Genomic DNA, 20,376 nt, shown 5'->3' with positions numbered 1-20,376 from the left:
AACATCTCTGAATAATGTTATAAGAGAAATTAAAGTATTTTTACCTATTTGTATATATTTTGAGTGACGTATGGCAATGGTACAAACGAAAACTTTTGGTTTTCACGTAAGCAGACGACGGAGGAATGTTGAAAAGCAAGTGAAAACCCTGACATAATAAAGCATTCCCGCTTTTTTTCTTAACCTTTATCAGCTTTGTAAGTTCGTATTCTTTAAACCTAAAGCATAAGAGGAATTTGTTATTCTGTGGACCAATGAATTCGAATAGTAACGAAGGAAATGTAAGTGAAGTTTTAACCAATTATTTTACAAATTAGTGCCTTGTTGTGCTGTTTCGGTATATCATAGTTTACATAATTTATCAATTTCTTTTTACACGTTTTAGAGTAACCAAGATGAATACCTATATCCACCAGAAATTTTAAGGAACTTACAATTTAAGGGAAGTTATGTTGATTTCAATCCGCCTATTTCGATATCAAATCCAGGAGACAATTTGCTTATTAGACCGCTTCGTTTAAGTGATTATCATAAAGGTATGTTGTTTGCACATGTCTGCAGAAGTATTTAAAACTTTTTATAGTGAAGACCAATGCCCTATCTTTCAAAAAAAATATTTTGCCAGGTTATAATTTTTACAAGGTAAAATATGTATGTTTCATTTTATGTTGCTTAGTAATAGCACCAAATCTAGTAAGTATTGTTTAATTCCATGTGCATTGGGTTGTTTCATTACATTAAATATCAATTTGTTGTAGTTTATCTACAAGAAAGTCGCAATATTTGTACATGTGATCCCTCTTAAGTTTATAAAGAACTTTAAGTTGACTTTTTTTTGCACAGCCGAAGTAAGATAGCTTTAAAAGTAAAATATCATATGAGGCTTTCAGGGTGATTCTCCCACTTTTCTTTTCTATTTTCCAGAATTCTAAGTTTTTATTTAAAATACAAAACACAAAAATATACTTGTCAAAATCTTTGATGCATATATTTCTGATTTTGCAATGTGAAATGCCCTTCTAGGTACAGCTCTAGATTAGTAGTCGTCAGGCCCCAAAGGGGCTACCATTTTATTGAAAATGATAAACAAATCAAGTCCTAGTTGCCAAAAGTAATAATCATGTGTTTCTTTTTTTTGTTAAAAAGAAAAATTGCACTATTACAACAGGCTTCCAACCCTTATTTGAGTCTTTCTCTTGAGTCTCTAGTAAGTGTTATCTTGAATTTGTACAATTTTTTTTCTGTGGTATTTTTAGACTAAATATTTTCAATTAAAGTAACAAAATTAATGATTCTTTACATATACAGGTATGGTATTTAAAAATAGCCTGCTTTTACCGTTGCATTTTTTTTTCTATGGTAAAAGGTTTCATATTTGCCTTGACGATCTTTTGCAATTTCAAATTCCGTCAAAAATAATTGTATCAGGCAACGGAAATTTTCTGACTAATAAATAAACCAAACCTAAATGAGGTTTCACATTTGCTTTCATTTAGTTATCCTATTGCCTGCATTTGTATTACATTTAAACATTAGTAAAATATTTCTTTGTATTGTGTGCATCTATCTTTAAATGTAAAAAAGTTTTTTTTTTGTACAGTATCATAATCTTTTAATTTATTGTTACTATTACTACAGTCGGACCCCGATTTAAGGAATCCTTATTTAATGAATTTCGCGATATAGCAATTTTTTTTCCGACCAAAATTAAGGTGAAAACCCTTATTTACCAAATAATAAACGACGAATTAACAAATTATTTTAGCAGCCAAATTTTTTTTTTTTTTTTTGTTAATTTGAGTTGGGAAATATTGGACTGTTTTCTAAATGTTATATCCATACTGTCTGAAGCAGAAAAATACTTTTTTTGGAATCAGCAATTTTTGACGGGCGCAGGCAAGGGAGCAACAAACGAATAGTGATTCTGATCCTGAATGTGATAGTGAAGCTCCCATTAAAACCTCTTTTTTTCAAATGGGCAGTTCTCGAAAAAATGTCCTGTGCGTAATGCTAAGTTTTTATTTTTTTGCAGCTAACCAATGCCTTCAAAACAATGCTGTTGGGGAATAATACATGCTTAAATATACTATCAAAGCATAACAGTTAATGCCATATTTAATTCATTATTAAATGAATAGAGTAAAAAACTTAGCGTCACGCATGGGACATTTTTTTTTTAAATCGCCCAAATGCTTTACATGGCCTTGAAACTTTAAAACATATCTCATGAAGCAGGCTGCAAAAGACACAATATTTTTTTCTCTCCATAAAGTTGAAAGAACTATTTCGAGTCAAGTATCAAGGAAATTGTCCAAACATCTATTACTCAGTAGTTTAAAGTTTCAAATTAACTAGTGTGTAATAAGTCCTGGAATGCTGAATAAAAAGTGTTAACTTTTTAATTATGGATATTTTTGTGCCATTGCTTATTAGGGGTTTTTGATAAAGTAAGTGCATTTTTTTTTTAAATGTCACACCCCGATTTAAAGTCCCGGTGAATTCATTAAATCGGGGTCCGACTATTAGCACATAGATTATTTGCTGCTTTTTGAAAAATGGCTACCAAAAGTGGCTAGCCTTTTTTGTGGCTGTGGTAGTTAGTGGCAACTAATCAGAAATCCTAGTCTAGAGCATAGGAGGCATTAAAAATATCTCTGATTCCCATGTGTATACAGTAGACCCTCGTTTTATGCGGGGGTTACGTTCCACGGAAATGCCATATAAACCAAAACAGCGTAAATTGAGACCTAACAGTAGTGTTAAAATAGGGGTTAGGTTCTGTAGGTAAAAAAATACTTCATTCTAGTGATGACTGATTGTATAATAAGTTTAATGTGTACTTATATCGATTTTTATGCACAACGTGCATAAAGAAAACATAAACTAATTTCGTGTTCTGTTTGTAAAAAAAGCTGGCTATGAATCTTTTGACAGTCATTAAGAGTTTTTCTCTGTAATTCTTTGCAGAGCATGAATGTATCCATGATCACTTGTGTCATTTCCACAATAGAATCTTCCTTCAGGAACAAGTCAGAAAGATCACTTCTATTGCCTAGAAATGGCTCAAAATTTTCAATGTGACCATTTTTGGTTGTGTGTCACCAATTTCGGTATCCTCGATGCTTTTGACCTTCTTTTTCTCTCCTAAAAGCTCTTTTTTCCAGTGAGTTCTGAATTGTGTGAGTGTAATAACTTTACTTCTGGAACGAGCTCTGGAATCAATCGCATAAAATGTCTCTAGTAATCCAAGCTCGATTATTAGCATGCCAAAATGCAGTTTATTGCGTGTAATATGCAATCTTTAGGAAGTCTGGATTTTGAAAGAGAGGAAAATGTTATCTGTTTGCATTGCCGCATTTGCGTAAAACCGAAACTCATCCGTGTAAAATAAAATAAAGGTTTCAAATCTTAAACAGTGTATAGTCGAAACCACGTAAATTAAACCCGCTTAAAAAGAGGGTCCACTGTACATATTAACTTACCAGGATTAGCAATGAGGCTTAAAATAACCCCCTAAAACCATCCCTTGCAGTGTCCTTGAATTATTTCCCTATTTTACTCTTCATCCTTCATTCATTTTTTGCTAATTGTAACATAACTGGTTACTAAACAGTTAACTGTTTAAAAGTTTACTTATAAATAAATCCGTCATCATTGAAGAGGGGGGGGGGGTGTCATTGTTCCCCAAGTAAGTTTATTTAGTCAGCAGGTTAGCACAGTTCTTTAGACATGCAAAGCAGGTGGTTGCAAAAAAAGTTTTAATAAGCTAACATAATTCTACATTTCCACTTATCTTTTGGGTTATATATAATTCCTTGCTATCTGTCCTAACTTCTCAAAACACTCCCTCCTGACTATGACTATCTGTGATTTTGATAAAATTTTATTGAAGTACCTTTAAAATTAATAATCAAGTATAATTCTATCTTTTAAATAAGGGGCTGCAAAATGTTGGAGCAGCTTTGCTAAAACTTCAGCTTTGTCAATTGCCATGTATAGGCTAAGCTTGGAGAAAGTTTTATTTCTCACTGAAGGACTGAAATTTCAGTTTTTTCGAGTAGTTTTAATTGCTTATGCATTCCAGTATTTTTGTGAGTTCCAGTATTTTTAGCTCATTAACTTTTGTGTAGCACGCATTTAAACCCTTGACAAAACTTGGTGTAGCAAGTTTTTTCTGGATTTCAGGTTGCCATAAAGGCTGGACAAACTCGTTCAAAAGGCTCAAACTATGTTAATGCTATTGAAAAAATAGCTGTTTTTTGCGGGTTACAACTGCAGAGCTAAAAATTTTGTCATTTGAAACAGCTAACAAAATCCTCGACATCAAAAATAGCTTTTTTTTTTGGATAATAAAGGGAGCTTAAAGTACTGTATGTTGTAACAAATTGCCATGTTTAGGCTAAGCTTGCTGAAAACTTTACAACACTGGGGGCCTGAAGTTTTCAGACTTTAAAGTACTTTTTGTTGCTAACACATTCTAGTATTTTTTGAGTTTCAGCTCATTAGGTTTTGTGCAGAGGGTGCAATTTTTTTACAAAAGGATGGGGAACCTTCTTTCTCGATTTTAGATTGTCATAGATTCTGAACAAAATTCATTCAAAAGCTCGTAGTTTACAATTCTCTCGACAAAATAACTGTTTTTAATGGGTTACAGATGAAAAGTTTTAGTTTTTATTCCATAAATGATAATTATCCTGAGTGGCTATCAAAATCATCCACATAAAAATAGCCTATTTTCAATGCACGGTAGCTCGAATATGCCATCAACAATATCCTTTTTGTTAGCATTATAAGAAAGAACAGTTTTCTTTTCGTATCAGAATTTTCCTGTGTTTGTTTTATATTAGTGTTCCTTCAAATAAAGCAGTGCTTCTCAACCTTTTTTACTTTGCGGCACACTTAAGAAATTTCTATATCAACAGGGCACACTGAACTTAATTTTGCAATGGTAGTATAGAAATGTTTTTATCATTCACTATTAAAAAGACGGAGGGGGGGGATGACTTTTCTCATATGAATAAAACAATTATAACAAACGTAGTGTATTTAAATTTATTTAGAAAGCAGAAATATTTCGGATATATTGAGGTTGATAATGAACAACAAAACTATAGCTATTTACAGAAAATTATGCTTCATACGTTTCAAAGCATTTCTGTCAAACATGTCCTTAAAGTGCACACTGCGAGTAAACAATTTATCAAATAATGTTTCAGGAAAGAAGCAAGCAAGAAATTAAAACCATGCACCTAACTTTCGTTTGACACTAATTTTTGCAAAGACGTTTGATGTTCTGCTCTATGCGGGAAAGAACTATACGAAGTTCTTGATCCAGGCTCTTTAGAGGTGATCTCTTACTGTTTTTTTATAAGTGCGAGGGCTGAGAGGAAGAGTTCGCAAAGATATGTAATTGAAAATGGTAGCAGCACATCAATAACAAGACAAGAGATAGTGGGATACTCATTTTTAACCAGCAAACAAAATTCGTCCAGAGGCACTTCGCTCAACTTAAGTTTAAGAGTACAGTCTCTCTGAGGTCCATAAATTCTTCTTAAGCTTTCAAAGAAAGGTCTTTAGCCTGATGCATCCCCAGATGAAGAGAATGGATCACGAATTCAGTCATACTGTTCCATGGTAATATTCTTGAAATAGTGCTTAAAGTTGTAATGAAGTATGACTAAATGTTTTGCCACCACATTCAGCAGCTTTTCTTCCATGCCATTTTCTTCACATACCATGCTGACGGTCCGTTTGAACATGTCCAATGAGCCACGAACTACTACTTCTCTCCACAGCTGAATTTTTGATTTGAACCAGTTTGGCTTGTCCATACATGTAACCCAAATTCTCTCCTTGTCCTTGCATTTTCGGATTCAATTCGTTAAGGTTTTCAAAAATGTCAGCCATGTACGCTAGTTTTGCCAGCCAATATTTGTCTTGCAACAAACTGGCGTACTGCATTTCGTTTTTTAAAATCAAAAACTGTCGTAACTCGTCCCTCAATTCAAAAATTCTTGATAGTGCCAAACCACGTGAAAGCCAGCGAATCTCTATATGAAGAAGTAAGGAGTGGTGATCTGCCCCCATTTCTTCACAAAATACGGAGAAAAGGCAAGAACTACGCGGCCTCGAATTTTTTAAATTCACGATTTTCACGACTTCAGCCAAAGCTGACTTCAGCTCATCTGGTAAGTTCTGCCATGATAACTTCATGATGGAGGAAACAATATATGATTTTAGTTTCTATTTTACTAAGTCTCAGAACCAAGCTTTGCGAAAGTACGATAAAAGGAAATTAGTATCGGAACTGGAAAAGAGGAAAATGAAAATAAAGCTGGGGCTAAAATTCCTGGGGGAGGGGACGATACTCCCGTTTGCGAAAGATTTAGAAAAAATTCTGTATTATTTGTTGATTTCATGGAAATTAAAATCCGTTTTCAAAAACTGAAAGCAATAGGATCACAAAAAGTTTAATAGAAGTGAGGCATCAAATCCCCCCTCTCCCCTTGTCGGGTATGTCCCTTTACACATGATCGACAGGGTGGATTTAGAAGTTACAGAACGATCGAACGCTATTCGGTCGTAACTTCAAGGCTCATTCTTTTTATATAACTACGAAAATACTGCGGCACACCGGGTTCCTTGTTGCGGCTCACCAGTGTGCCGCGGCACATCGTTTGCGAAGCCCTGAAATAAAGGAAAAAAAAAAAAACTTCAAAACTAAAAAAAAAAAAAAAATCACCTCAGAGTTTTGTCAAGGGCCAGCATACCTACACAAAAGTTCATGAGCTTAAAACCCACAAAAATACTAGAATCTATTAACAGTAAAAAGTACCTTTAAGTTCTTGAAATTTCAAGGCTTTAGTGTTATAAAATTTCTGCTAGTTAGCCTGAACATGGCAATTTGTAACGACATACATTCTTTGAAGCTCATTTTTTTAATCAGTATATCCTGTTTCTAAACATTTAAAAAGGCTTTTATGTACCTTTTATAGAGGAATATTTTTTTAAAAAATCACTTTTTTTAATGGAAGGTAGAAGTTTGATAGAAGCCCAGTGGCTCAGTGGTAGAGCTTCGCGCTCCCTAGCCACAGGCCCGGGTTCTATTCCTGGGTTTGGCATGATTGACTCAGCTGTTCATCCCTCCAGTAGGTCGATAAAATGAGTATCAAGCGTGCTTGGGAACCAAACACTGGCGGTTCCGCGTTAGGCTGACCACCTGACTGGAACATCTGCCTTGCATCCCAGAGCCCATGGTAAGGAAAACTGAGCTGAGCACAATACGCCTTGGCCCTCATGGGCTGTTGTGCCACAGGGTTTCTTTTGGTTTTAGAAGTTTGATGACTTGATGCATAATTTCAGCATTTTAAAAAAATCATTGCATTGATAGAGAATGTTGACTATTGTTCTGCACAGCCTAATGCCATTTCTAATCCATTTGCTCCTTGTTGGTCAGTCTGAGCCTCATCAGCGACCATTTTACTATTTGCCTCTAAATGAGAAGAGAGTGTGATATCCTTTAATGCATTGGTGAGGTGTTTTCCTTTTTATAAATCTATTTTCATTTCAGAATTATAATACATACTTACAAACTTTTTAATTTTTTACAACTTTTTTGGTTTTCATACATAAATGAACTGCAGCTGTGTACAGCACAAATTCAGTTCAATGGGAGTTATATATAAATTTGAATGTGTGTGATGGTCGTGCCACTCTTAATTGCTGCCAGGATATTTCATTGATAACAATACTAATGAACTTTTGATATGTAATAGATGACTATTTACATAATTGATTATTTAAACTTGATTACAATGGTGGTTTAATGGTTTATCCCCAGTTTTGTGGACAGTTCAAATTTCCTCCCCCCATTAATATATCGAAAGGTATGAGGGATTGAAACTAAAAAACAGGTGGGGGGAGGGGAATTTCGTGTCCGCCAAACTGGGGAGACATCGGTTTGATGCCCCTATCAGAGTTACTTACGATGAGGTCTGCGAGGGGCCATAATGGAAATAGAAAAGGTGAGAAAGCATAGTATATACAATTTTATTTTAAATGTAAAAATTTATTATTTTTGTAATCCATAATTTTAAAAATTATTTTTTTCTTTCTCTATTAGTTTGTAAAATGATACTAACTATCTGATACTTCACTGTAGGTTATTTAGATTTATTAGCTCAACTTACAAGAGTAGGAGAAGTTTCTGAGAGCACTTTTAAGGGTACGTATTTTTTATTGAGTAAAAAAAGATGTGATTAATGATCTTTCATATTATATGACCTTTCATACAGAATATATATTTATGATTATAGTGTTATTAGAATTCAAATATAATTTTTGGAGGAAGATTATGTACATCTAGTTCTTGAATATTCTTATAATAATTATAATATTTTTAGTACTCCTAAACTTTATCGTGGATTAGGAGTTTGGAACCTTTATGCACTAAAATGCCACATTAAATTTTACAGTTAGCCAAAAAAACACACAACAGAATCTTAAGAGCTATTCATTGTCCTGATTTTTCAATGTAGCACATGTTTAAAAAAAACACTCTGAATATTACTTTAGTCACAAACAGGGCCGTCGAGAGGGGGGTGCAAGCCTATGCATTGCACAGGGGCCCGTGAAAGATTGAGGGGCCCGCGAAGCGGGCCTAAGATAAAGATAAATTCCCCCCCCCCCTTTAAAAAAACTATTTAGTTTGAAGGAAGTTTTTCTCTTAGAGTTAAGATTAATTGTTAAGATTATTAGTTTTCAATCGTTGTGAATTCAGTGAAACTGATCAGGCTCGATCACTTATACGATCAAGTATTAAAATGTCAGAGATTGGAAAGTACAAATGAACTGCTTTGAATAATTTTAATTGTTCTAGAGGCCTTGAAAATAATTTTAAAAGTTTCTGATACTGCTTGAAAAGTGCTTCAATTTTATTTCCCATCAGTTGTATAAAGTATGATTTGTCCAAATGGTTAGGCTGTTATTTCCACCATTTCTTTTAAAGCATATTTTAATCTTGATCGTTTTTCAGTTATTTCAGTGTTCCGTTTGTTGGTGAGTTGATAAGAAATGATAGAAAACTAATTATACCGATAGTCGATGTGAGCAAGTGACAATGCGTCATCGTTTCTCCCTCATCACTCTTCCTCTTTGTCCATTAATATCAATGATTTGTCGAACCACGAGCAGTTTGTGTTTTGTATTGTCTTAGTTTGCAAAAGAGTAAAGTTTAAGAAATTTTTTGTTTCCCTTTTTTCTTTCCTCATTTTTTTTGTAGTTCCTATTATCCTGTATAAGGCCTCAAAATGCAGAAATTTTTCAAAAAAATTTTTTTTTTCAAAAAAATTCCCGGGGGCAGAAACCCCGGACCCCCTAAAGTTGGAGATATCCTACCCTCAACCCAAAGGAGATCCCTGCATCACTCTCCTGATATCCCTCCTCCTCCAAAAAGGTAAAAAATCGCAAATAAATTTTAAATATTTATGTGAAAACGGTGCCTAAAAATAGGAGGTTAAAAATTTAGTAAAAAGTTAGGGGCCCTGAAGAAAGTTGCATAGGGGCCCATAAATCCTGTCGGCGGCCCTGGTCACAAACATCTAATATCACACAAACTAATCCTTCCCCCTTTTTGTCTTTCGAAATGCTTACTACATATGAAGCAGTGAGAAGCTAAGGGATGGAAGTGTACATTTTAAAGTTTTGAGCAAAACACATTTAATGTTTTGGTCCTAGGTAGGCTTTTATTGAAAAATTTTCCTGAATCATGCTGTATGGCGAGCACCTGTCAAGGTTACTAGCACCATCTCTTGCCCTAAAACAGAGGCAACGTTCACCTAGCATTTGTGCTGGTTACGTCAAAATTTTTCATTTTGGTATTTAGATCCCTTTACTTCTCACTGCCTTATACAAGGGTGCCCCTCCTCCCCAAGCTCAATGGCGTAATTTCCCCCCCCCCCTCCCCGCCCCAAATTTTCTCGCTTTTGAATCGGGTTAATTATAATAATAGATTTTAGAGTCTAGTTTCCAGTCAAATTCATGGGGGGGAGGTATGCATGGTATTTGGGCGGGGGAATAGCGACAACAAATACCATTTGAACTGAAATATTATTGGATTGTTGACCCCCATTGCCTTACTAAAGTTTATAATGTGGACTTTTAGTAAACAAGTTTGAGAACCCTGACTTTTGCTACACCTTATTTTTTTTTTCAAACGTACGAATAATTTCTGGGAGAGTGAATTTAGCTTTCTGGTTTGGGATGGAGTCAGTCCTCAATGTATACAACATGAACCTTGAAACGAAAATATAATAGTCACATAGCTAGGGGGTCCGGGAGGTTTTCCTCCTGAAAAATTTTGAAATTGTAGTTTTAAAACCAATTTTAGACAATCTCTGGTGATATTAGCGGGACAAAAGGTTCAATGGCCTCTTCTCGGTAATTTTTCAATATTGAAACTTCAAAAATGTAATTGTAGATAGTGTACCGTTATGGTTAGGGAGAGAGCACGGGTTTCTGGGGCTCTCCTCTGATAAGTTTTCAAAATTGTAGTCCTAGAAACGTAGTTTTAGACTATCTGTAGTAGTTTTGGAGGAAAAAAGAGATTAGGGGGCCCTTTCTGGGAAAATATTCACAATTTAAGTCTTAAAATTATATATATATATATATATATATATATATATATATATATATATATATATATATATATATATATATATATATATATATATATTGTGAAGAAAATATGGCTCCCACATTTTTGAAATTAAGACATGAAAATAAGTAATTAATATACTTTTTTTCTTAGCTTTTCTTTTGCTCTTTACTACATTCACTCACAACATGCACTGTTAAGGCCCAAGTTCTACTTGAAATTGATGGTTAGCTCAAATATCCACAAAGCTACGATTACTAATAGTTTATTTTTCATCACTTAATTTCATTAATACTGAAAAGCAAAAGAACGCAAAGGATAAAACTCCCAAATCATTGCCTTTTAAAAATTTTAGTATTTTCCGTGAGCAATAATTTCACATAAAAATCCAGATGATATTTGTTTGGTTATAATATTTGAACTACATCAGTTGAAATTCATCAACTGAATGTGATATTTATTATATACCATACTCAGCTGGTGTAATTTATATCGTTAAAGGGTGATGATGAATATTTATGACTCCTGTAAAATTTAAATTAATTCTCAGTTATTTTTTAAACTAATAAACAAAACACATATCTTTTTCTTTTTCCCCGCCATAGAAACTTTTCACTTTATGAAAATGTGTAAAAATTGTTACTTCATCACAGTTATAGAAGATCTTCTCACTAATCAAGTGATAGGAACTGCAACCTTGGCAGTAGAAAAGAAATTTATACATTCTGCTGGACTGGTAGGTTAATTTTTAGTCAATTTTACAATGTTTATTGCATATGATTGTAATTTTAATATTACTATGTTTGTAGGAATGCAAGACTCTATTATCAGTGCTTTGGCGCTGAATGTTATCGTTTTCATGTAATTAATTTATAGAAAATATGATCTTCAAGCTGTTGAATGTAATTTTTTCAAAATAAAAATAATTTTTACCTTTATTATATTCATTAAGTGGTCAATATTAAAACTGCAAAATTTTTAAGGGCCAAAAGATTAAGGATTAGATTTAAAAAAATCAATATCAAGGATTTTTAAAAGCTTTCACTATATGCATGCATAGACAAGGGTTATTCTAAAAGTAGGATTCAATTCACCAGAACTATTTAAATTTTTCAATCATAAACCAATTTTCTATTATTTCATTGAATTGATTTAAAACTTGTCTTTTTAAACTAACAAAAGAAAGATGTTCATTGACTGAATGAAGAAAAACATAATACAAAGATATGTCACAGATTTCTTTGAAAAGTTAAGTCTACTAAATATAATGTACAAAAAAATAAATAAATAAACTATATAACTAAAAAATATTTGAAGACACTTGGTAAATTGAGTATTTTACACAATTCTTGTTGTTTTGTGTATGAGGGTGGGGAGAAGGGGGACTAATGTAATTCATTACTTGATTTTCAGATATGATAAACCAGCCAGAATAATTTGAATAAATATGATTTTTACATGTAACATATTTGTGTACACTATTAGGGTCCACAAATGATGTCCTGTTTTGAAGTGGGGTTCATGAAATTGTGAGTTTGTGACAAGGGGGAGGAGGTAACATGAAGTGTAACATCATGTCATTTTTATAAGAATATGTTAATGAAAAATAATATGACTTGTGATGGGGAGGTGAAGTGAAGTGTGACACTTTGTGACAAGGGGGGTCGGGGTCAAAATGTTGAAAAAGTTATGGTATTTATGGGCAGCATCTTATTTGTTTTTATCAACATTTGCTAACATTTTTATCATAATAATTTGTATGTGCTATTTATATCTCTCTGTTTACCATTCTGTTTCTACTGTATCTCATAAAAAAGTATTTAGTTATCATCAAAAAAAATCAAATATTAAATATTAAAACAAAACTTGTTTCCAGAGAGGAAGACTTGAAGATGTTGTCGTTAGCAATGATTATAGAGGGAAGCAGCTTGGAAAATTGTAAGTACAAATAACATCTCTTGGGGGGGGGGGGAATGTCAAAAATCTATACTTTTAAAATCTGAGCACATCTGTCCGTCTAAAGCTTCTTGAGAATCCCAGCAAGTTGAGAGTCAAATGAGGTATTGATTGTTTCGAAATTTTCCAAAGAGAAAACAAGATAAATCTCGTAATTGTACAACTTTAATTAGCGGAGATATTCATTAAAACCTCAATTAACATTACGTTACTTAGGAATTTTTATTTCATTCCTGTTGCCATTTTGCATATGGGTTTGCAAGTAAAATTCTAAGAATTCTTTTAAAAGGGGAGTTTTTTGGCTGCTATCCAAATGTTAAAATAATTTTTTCGTCTACAACTTTATTTTAAACTAGCTTATTACCCGGCGTTGCCCGGGTGCTTCTCAATGCAACACATCATTTAGATATTTAAATGGATGAATTCTATCTAAATGACAGTAAAAAACTGCATTCACACCATTCTAGGCTCAAATTTTCAAAAGAATGTAAATAGCACAGAAAGTTGAGCATTTGCAGGAAAAATCGCATCAAGTAAAAACGAAAAAGCATGAGGCATGTTATCGGGGTTCTGTCAACGGTATTCCTTGGTTCTGTCATGTCCACTGGGACGTTGTCTGCAGTTGAATCAGATGGGCGGTACATATAATGTCTTAATGCAGAGACAAATGATTGTCTTGCATATCTTGGGATAACCTTTTCCGTGGTACTTCGAATACGAAAACCGTTGTGCTGTCTTTGACGGTTTTGTATACCTCAAGACATTTAAGCATGCTATAGTACTCTTCACATACATTTTATTGTGGAAAAAAAAATCTTGGAGTGTTTTCCTGGAAAGAGTCGTTAATAAATTCAATGGCTGTTATCAGTTGCAAATATATGCAAAATATGCCACCCTTACAATATTTTCAGATATGAAAATCATCTTCAATGACCCAAAAGCTAAACAGATAGTCTACTGTACAGAAAATAAGGAATTCGGTCATTGTTATTAATAGCCGTTAACATTCCGTTTTACGGATAATTGGCGGTGTTTTTACTTTCAAAGTTTCACGTGTTAAGTAGACTCATTTTATAATTTTTTTGTAAAAGTTCAGGAATGTAAGCACATTCCGTAGAAAACGTTCACTTAGTACAAATAACTTCACAAAATGGGTCTGTTTGCCCTTTCCATGACGATTTAGTAGCATTCCATGGAGTAATATTAGATAAGTGTAAATTGCATAAAAAGACGTACGTCAACTACAGTTTTTTTCCTATATTTATGTCAAATTTCTATTTTCGTAGGTAAAAATGACAGTTAGATGTTAATATTGGTGTCTTGCAACGATTCAAAATTTGTCTAGATTAAAATTTTATTTCAAATTTTTAAAACCTCACACTTGCCGTAAATGTTGTACATGATAACTCAAACTGATGAAGGTAGGAAGAGCACTTATTCAAGTTTGCTGCTCTGAAATATTCCTTTGAGAAAATTGAAATTTTAATTTGCAGAGACACGGTCGTCATTAGGGTTCCACAGAATAATAGTTGCCATAGAAACAGTTACAGTTATTATTTAAGGATACATAAAGCATTAAAAATGGAGTACGTGGACGCGAAATTATGGAACCAACTTTATAAAACCCGTCAATTAAACTGCCTAGTAGAAAAAGAAATAGACGTGCACATTTTGGTCACTATCCGCGTCATTTTTTTAAAATTATTTGCAGGCTATGAATTAAAAGAAAGAAAAAAAAGTCTTGCTTCTACTTACAACTGAATAATAGACAATTCTTTTGTTTATGTTTTACAAAAGCTTGTTGCACATTCTGTTCCCCATATCCACAGCTTCAAAACAAAGGAAATGTTATTTCCACGTTTAGAAACATAACCCAAATACTAAAAAGTTAAATTATTCAAAATTTTCTAAATTTAACTCAAATCTTGCTCCTAAATACAATTCTTAGTCCCCCCTTCCAGCAGCAAAATGAAATACATATTTTAATGAACCCAACCTTAAGCATGCAACATAAAAATTATCTATATGGAAATAGGTAAATTTCACATGCATTTAAAGTACTTAATCGCCTGCCCTTCTGACTTATTGATCGTGATACAGAACTTAAGTCTCACTCGAGATTTTAATTTCTTGAAGTTTAAAGAATGATGTATTGCGATTAGCGGATATACCCGAGATACAAATTGTTTCACTTTATCCCTCCACTGTGAACAGAGTTGCTTCTATAACACGTATGCGTATCCATTTTTATCTTACAGTATTTTTTCAATGACGGTTGAATTACTTAGTGGTAGTTACAAACAGTAATATTTTTCGATTGTTTACGACAAAAGTTATCGATCTGAGAGTCTTGTAACTGGAAATGGAGCTTTGCTCAACTAATTTCACAATGAAGACTAAAACGAAAAAACTTTATAATGTAGCATAATATTTCATCATGCCCATTTCAGTAGCAATCTCTTCATGTGAAAAGTTGCCTCATACCCGCTAACTGGTTTAAAATTATTGCTAGACAGCAAAGATGCTCCTTCAGGTGTACTATTGCTTCGAGCATTAAAGTAATATAAAATTTTAAACGCTTAAGAAATTTGATTACATAAAAAATTGAGACATTTTAAAAGTTTAAATTCAAATTAATATTTCTTTACATTTTTCAAACTTTAAACTTTTACCCTTCTAAAACTATGAATTCTGTCGTATTAAATTTTCGTGTGGTTTCGAGTCTAAGGTGCACAGCCTTTTATTCTACCACAAATTAGCAATCCTAGTTATGACAGTTTATGTACATGTAATGAACCCCATGACTATCGCCCCCCCCCCCCTCTTCAAAGATAAATTCAATCTACGCTACTATGCACAAAAATGATTGTTTTACAATTCATTAGCCATATTAGTATTTTTACCCCTGATCTCTGATAACCTGGAGTGGTTTCTGTTAAACTGAAGGTGAACTGAATTAGGTAAATCATGGAATAGTATAAATAACATATACATCGTGATTTGTTTAAGGATAATACAATACTAAATTATATTTCCCCGATGCAATGATGTCGTTTTAATATAAATTTAGTACTCTTATTGTAAAACTGTTGAAGGTTGTACTTCGATAATACCTATCTCATTTTGTTATTTTCTGTATCGAAAATAGTGATCAAAATTTTGTTTACTGTTACGGTATTATTAATTGAAAACTTATTAGCGAAATGCGCAAGCAAATTGAAGAAGAACCACCGATGGTGATTTCAATGCGTCCATGTGTCTTTGCAGGGTGCAATTTAAGAACTACTAAAAGACAGCATTTCTTTTTCGTTCGGCTTTCTTGCCAAACATGCTATACGCTTGTCGCTGATCGACATTAACAGCCATTGTTGAGGATACTTTTTGTGTTGATTGCATTTAAAATATCTCCTGGTGGTTATATGTTGTTAACCATTTTCATTTGCTTTGAACCAAGGTTCACAAATACCGATATATTTGAATCTTATTACTTAAAGATTCATCATAAATCAAAGAATAGTATAAAGAAAATTTACAAATTGCAAATTGGTTTGATAAGGATCATAGAACATTAAATAAAATTTCTGTTGCAAGGATGAAATAGATGTGGTTTTAATAAAAGTAGTCTAATGCTGAAACAGTCGAAGATTGTACGTCAATATTGAATGCAATATTATTACCTTACTCATGTTTGTATTTTCCTGCTATTAACAGGATAAACACTGATCAAAAATTACACATAGCCTTACTGTTGTGGATTTTATAATTAAACAATATTTAAAAATTATAATCAAACGGTAGCATTCAAATTAAGTACCACCATGAGTAGCATCAATGGACCCCTGGGGCTTCGTAGGTCGCTGTTTAAGAAACGATGTACAGCATCATTTATTACATATACGCAGTGGCGCACACAAGAGAGGGGTCCTATAGGTCTTGCTTTTTTACCCCGATTGATTATGATTCTATTTATTTTGTACATAGAATAATTTCAAACAAAGGTAACAATACTTTCAGTTGTAATATGTGAAAAAATAAAATCCTCATTTTAAAATATTTTTTTTTAATGTTGTGCACTTTTCCTATAACGAATTGCTTGTAAGAAGCAGAACGGTGATTATAAATGAATACACTGAAATAACCATGTTTTCAGTTTTGTAATTACAGATTAAAAAGAGGTTCTATGAACTTGAATCCATTTTTCAAATATGAGAAAAAAAAAGCATACATTAGTTTGCTCTCTGGTTATTTATTTAAGTATTTTCATTTAAAAATGCTAATTTAATTTCAATAATTTATTTTTACTGTCTTTCTTTCCCGATAATCGATAAAATCTAGCCAATATGTTTGACGGCATATTGGGGTATGATATGAGAATGAGGCTCTTGGCCTTGGACCCACCCCTTGTGAAATTCCTGTGTGCACCACTGCATATATGGCTTTATCGCCAAACATGCTTTTACGCTCATCAATAAACGGCATTGACAGCCATCGTTTAGGATACGATGTGTTGATTGCATTTAAAATTGCTCCTGGTGGTTATATGTTAATAACCGTTTGTATTTGCTTTGAACCAAGGTTCACAAATTTAATGATTAAAGACAATCTTTGAAGAAACTTCATCTAGGGCAGTTTTTTACGGGCTTTTCATTTAGACTAAATTCATAACTATACAAAAATTAGTTCATGCAGAAAAGAGCAATTTTATGACTCAAAAAATGAAATTAGACCTCTTTTGTTTTTAAAATTCCAAAAACCCGCCTATATGAATTCCTGAGCAACAATTTACCTTTGTGCCAAATTTGGAAGAAATCCGACGAAAACTGTGGATTTGTATAAGGAACATACACACATACCCACAAACATACATCCACTTTTATATATATATATATATATATATATATATATATATATATATGAACCCCCCCCCCCCCGAAAGTGGGGTCTAGCTACGCCTCTGATAAAGGGCATTTTTAGGCAAAAGTATGGTTTCTAGGGTGATTTTTTTTCAATATAAATCCACAAAGCACACCTTTTGTCACTTAAAGAGACCTCTCCTCCAGATCTGCACCTGTTTTTAAAAGAATCGTGTACCGTATATTCTAGCATATAAGTTGATCACGCAAATAAATCGAACCCCTTTTTAATGACGAAAATCAAAGGAAAAAGTGAAAAACCAGGTATAAGTAAATCCCTTACTTGAAAAGATGCAATTTTCATACTTTAGTACAAAAAGGTTTTATTTAAGCAATCCAGATTTTTTTTAAGGGTCCATTTTTGTAGCAACCATTGTGCAATAGTCTGTATGTGTGTGTGTGTTTTTTTAACTATATTTTTACATTAAAAGCCTATTAGTATTTAATAAGTCTTGATGCTTTAATTTCACGTAATCAACCAAGCAATATGTGTATTTTATGTAAAAAGCGGATTGTTATTGGATATAATATATCATATTTAATTCAGTTCAACATAAGCACAGACTATTCGCAACTCCAACACACTATAGGGGGCAATGTAGCCACTTTCTAATGGCGGACGAAAAAGGTAAAACAAACGCACGTGGTAACGAAGAAAAGGCTAATAAGCCTAGTAAATTTTGCTGGTATGCATCATTTTTTCGCTTTATTCTTTCTAAATTAAAGTCTTGTGGATATTCTGGGCCACGTAGAAAGAAATGAAATTCAAGAAGCATTACTAAACGTCAAAAATTTATGCAAATTACGTAGTTCATAGTTCTAAGCAGCCATTTACATGATGTTGAATTCGATATTTATCAATTCTTGATAAAACTAAATAATAATTGTGGCCTGACAAGAATAACAATTAATGCTAGAAAATTTAACATGACATTACGAATTATTATCAAAAGAAGATGATACTTCTTTGCCTTGCTTGGCTAGCACTAATTGTTTTGCATTTGTAGCAGAGTTAAATTGCCGAATTTTCTAACTTCTGCGTTATGATTTAATTATGTCATGCCATGCAAATCATCAACAACATTCTCACAGATATCTCTCACGAAGTTTTCTTTTCAATTGATCTAACATTATTTCTTTAAACTTGTCGAATTCTGTAATCTTTCTACCATTTTATTCCACTCATGATAAAAAATAAATATGGTTTAACTGACATGAGAAATCTTGCCAAATGTTCTTCTCATGCAATACTAAAACTATAACCCTAAACTATAATCCCACTATTTTGGTGAGGAAAATTCTCAGCGTTAAACATTTTTCATTTCGTTCAACAATAATATATTCAAGAAAATATTTTGCATACTGCCCATTCCAACTTAATGCTGCAATAAAATTAAGTTGGTTCAATTAATTATTTTAAAACTAGGTGGAGATAAAAGCCCTAATTCTTCTGCTAATGTTATCAAATTCTTCTTTTGAACTTAAGATTTTTAAAAAAAAACCCATATTCTTACAAATTCAACAAAACAATTTTTTAAAAAATTACCTGGTATACCGTTATCTTCTTTCAAAAAAAAAAAAGAATGAAAGAAAGAAAGAAAAATGCATCGCGCTGACAAAAAATGCATCGAAAGCAAATGCGAAGTTTGTTAACCCAGAGTTTTCTTGTCTTTCGCCATTAATGACAATCATCACACTTTTTAAGGGAAATAATGAAAACTAACATTATTTTGAGAAGATCAGAGCAATCTAAGACACATCGAATGCGTTAATAAATACTCCTAACAAACTGCCAGTGTTTATGTCAACAGACACACTTGGAACGCTACGTGGCAATGTTTTAGTTTTTTCGCAGTTTTGTAAATCACCGCAAAATAGCGTATTCGAGCGCTGGAGTTGCGAATAGTTCATAATGAATATGTACTCTTCTTTTGTGTTAATTGAAAATATTCATAATTTGTATCATTGAAAACTGTTATTAACGTTAATGACATTTTTGCCACAAATATGTTTTATTAGTGTTTTGAGAACCCTGCATTACACGCATTTATTTAATCCTTAACACATTAGAAACTGATGACTGAGTATTACAAAAACATCAACTTGACATATTTTATATTTTTGAGGTTGCTCATATGCAGCTAGGTTTAACATAAATTTTGTAGTTTTAAAATACAAGTTGATTTTATAAACTTAGATCCAAGTTAATTTTGTATATACTGTTGGTTCTGTGTTTAACAAGTGACAATTGCTCTACTTAATGATGATCTCTATTTAAAGACAATTTTTTTCCAATAATGGCACCTACATCGTATAAAAATTCCTACATAAAGACGAATGAGTTGATATCTAATGAGGACCAACAAAGGTGTATTTAGAAAATTTCGCGCCATTCAATGAATCACATTATCGGAATATCCTAAATTGGTCATTTTTGGTATGCCATTAACACTATTAAGCCCCTATGATTAGTTTTGATTGCTTTTCATGCAGAATTCTAAGCAGAATTTTTCACAGAAAAAACTAAATGCTATACAAAAATAGATAAAAATAACTCACAGGGAACCAAAGCAATTTTCATAATAATCTGTTCCAAAATAAAAATTTATTAATTTGCTTATTTTTTCTGAAAATCAGCCAGGAATGAATTAACTGTTTCTAACATTTTTTATTTCTCATATTTTTTTAGGATTGTTATAACAATACGTTTACTGGCAGAACATATTGGATGTTATAAGATTACCCTTGATTGCAAAGATAAAATGGTGAAATTTTACAAACAATTTGGATTTGTCTGTGAAACAGGAAACAATAATATGATGACTATTAGATTCAAAGAATAAGTGAAACAGA

The 20,376-nt window shown here is 32.6% G+C and overlaps 1 protein-coding gene across 1 annotated transcript; it reads left to right on the top strand.

The window, feature by feature from the left end:
* The first annotated feature begins 65 nt into the window (after window positions 1–65).
* On the top strand, window positions 66–20,375 carry LOC129217175 (probable glucosamine 6-phosphate N-acetyltransferase). The gene is made up of 6 exons (XM_054851436.1): window positions 66–281; window positions 386–536; window positions 8,162–8,224; window positions 11,260–11,390; window positions 12,531–12,592; window positions 20,213–20,375. Exons 1-6 carry the CDS (start codon window positions 255–257, stop codon window positions 20,364–20,366), a joined length of 588 nt encoding a protein of 195 aa, XP_054707411.1. The 5' UTR covers window positions 66–254; the 3' UTR covers window positions 20,367–20,375.
* Window position 20,376: the final 1 nt, after the last annotated feature.

This window comes from Uloborus diversus, chromosome 2, assembly GCF_026930045.1.
Source record: "Uloborus diversus isolate 005 chromosome 2, Udiv.v.3.1, whole genome shotgun sequence".
Lineage (NCBI taxonomy): Eukaryota > Metazoa > Arthropoda > Arachnida > Araneae > Uloboridae > Uloborus > Uloborus diversus.
Note: the sequence above shows the minus strand (reverse complement) of the source record. Positions and strands in the feature narration are given on the sequence as shown.

What these genes read in the sequence shown, in the direction of transcription:
- LOC129217175 (XM_054851436.1), top strand. Translation starts at nt 255, where the DNA reads ATGAATTCGAATAGTAACGAAGGAAAT. An exon ending in CGAATAGTAACGAAGGAAAT is followed by an intron (nt 282 to 385) that starts GTAAGTGAAGTT and finishes TACACGTTTTAG; the next exon opens with AGTAACCAAGATGAATACCT. An exon ending in TTATACATTCTGCTGGACTG is followed by an intron (nt 11,391 to 12,530) that starts GTAGGTTAATTT and finishes ACTTGTTTCCAG; the next exon opens with AGAGGAAGACTTGAAGATGT.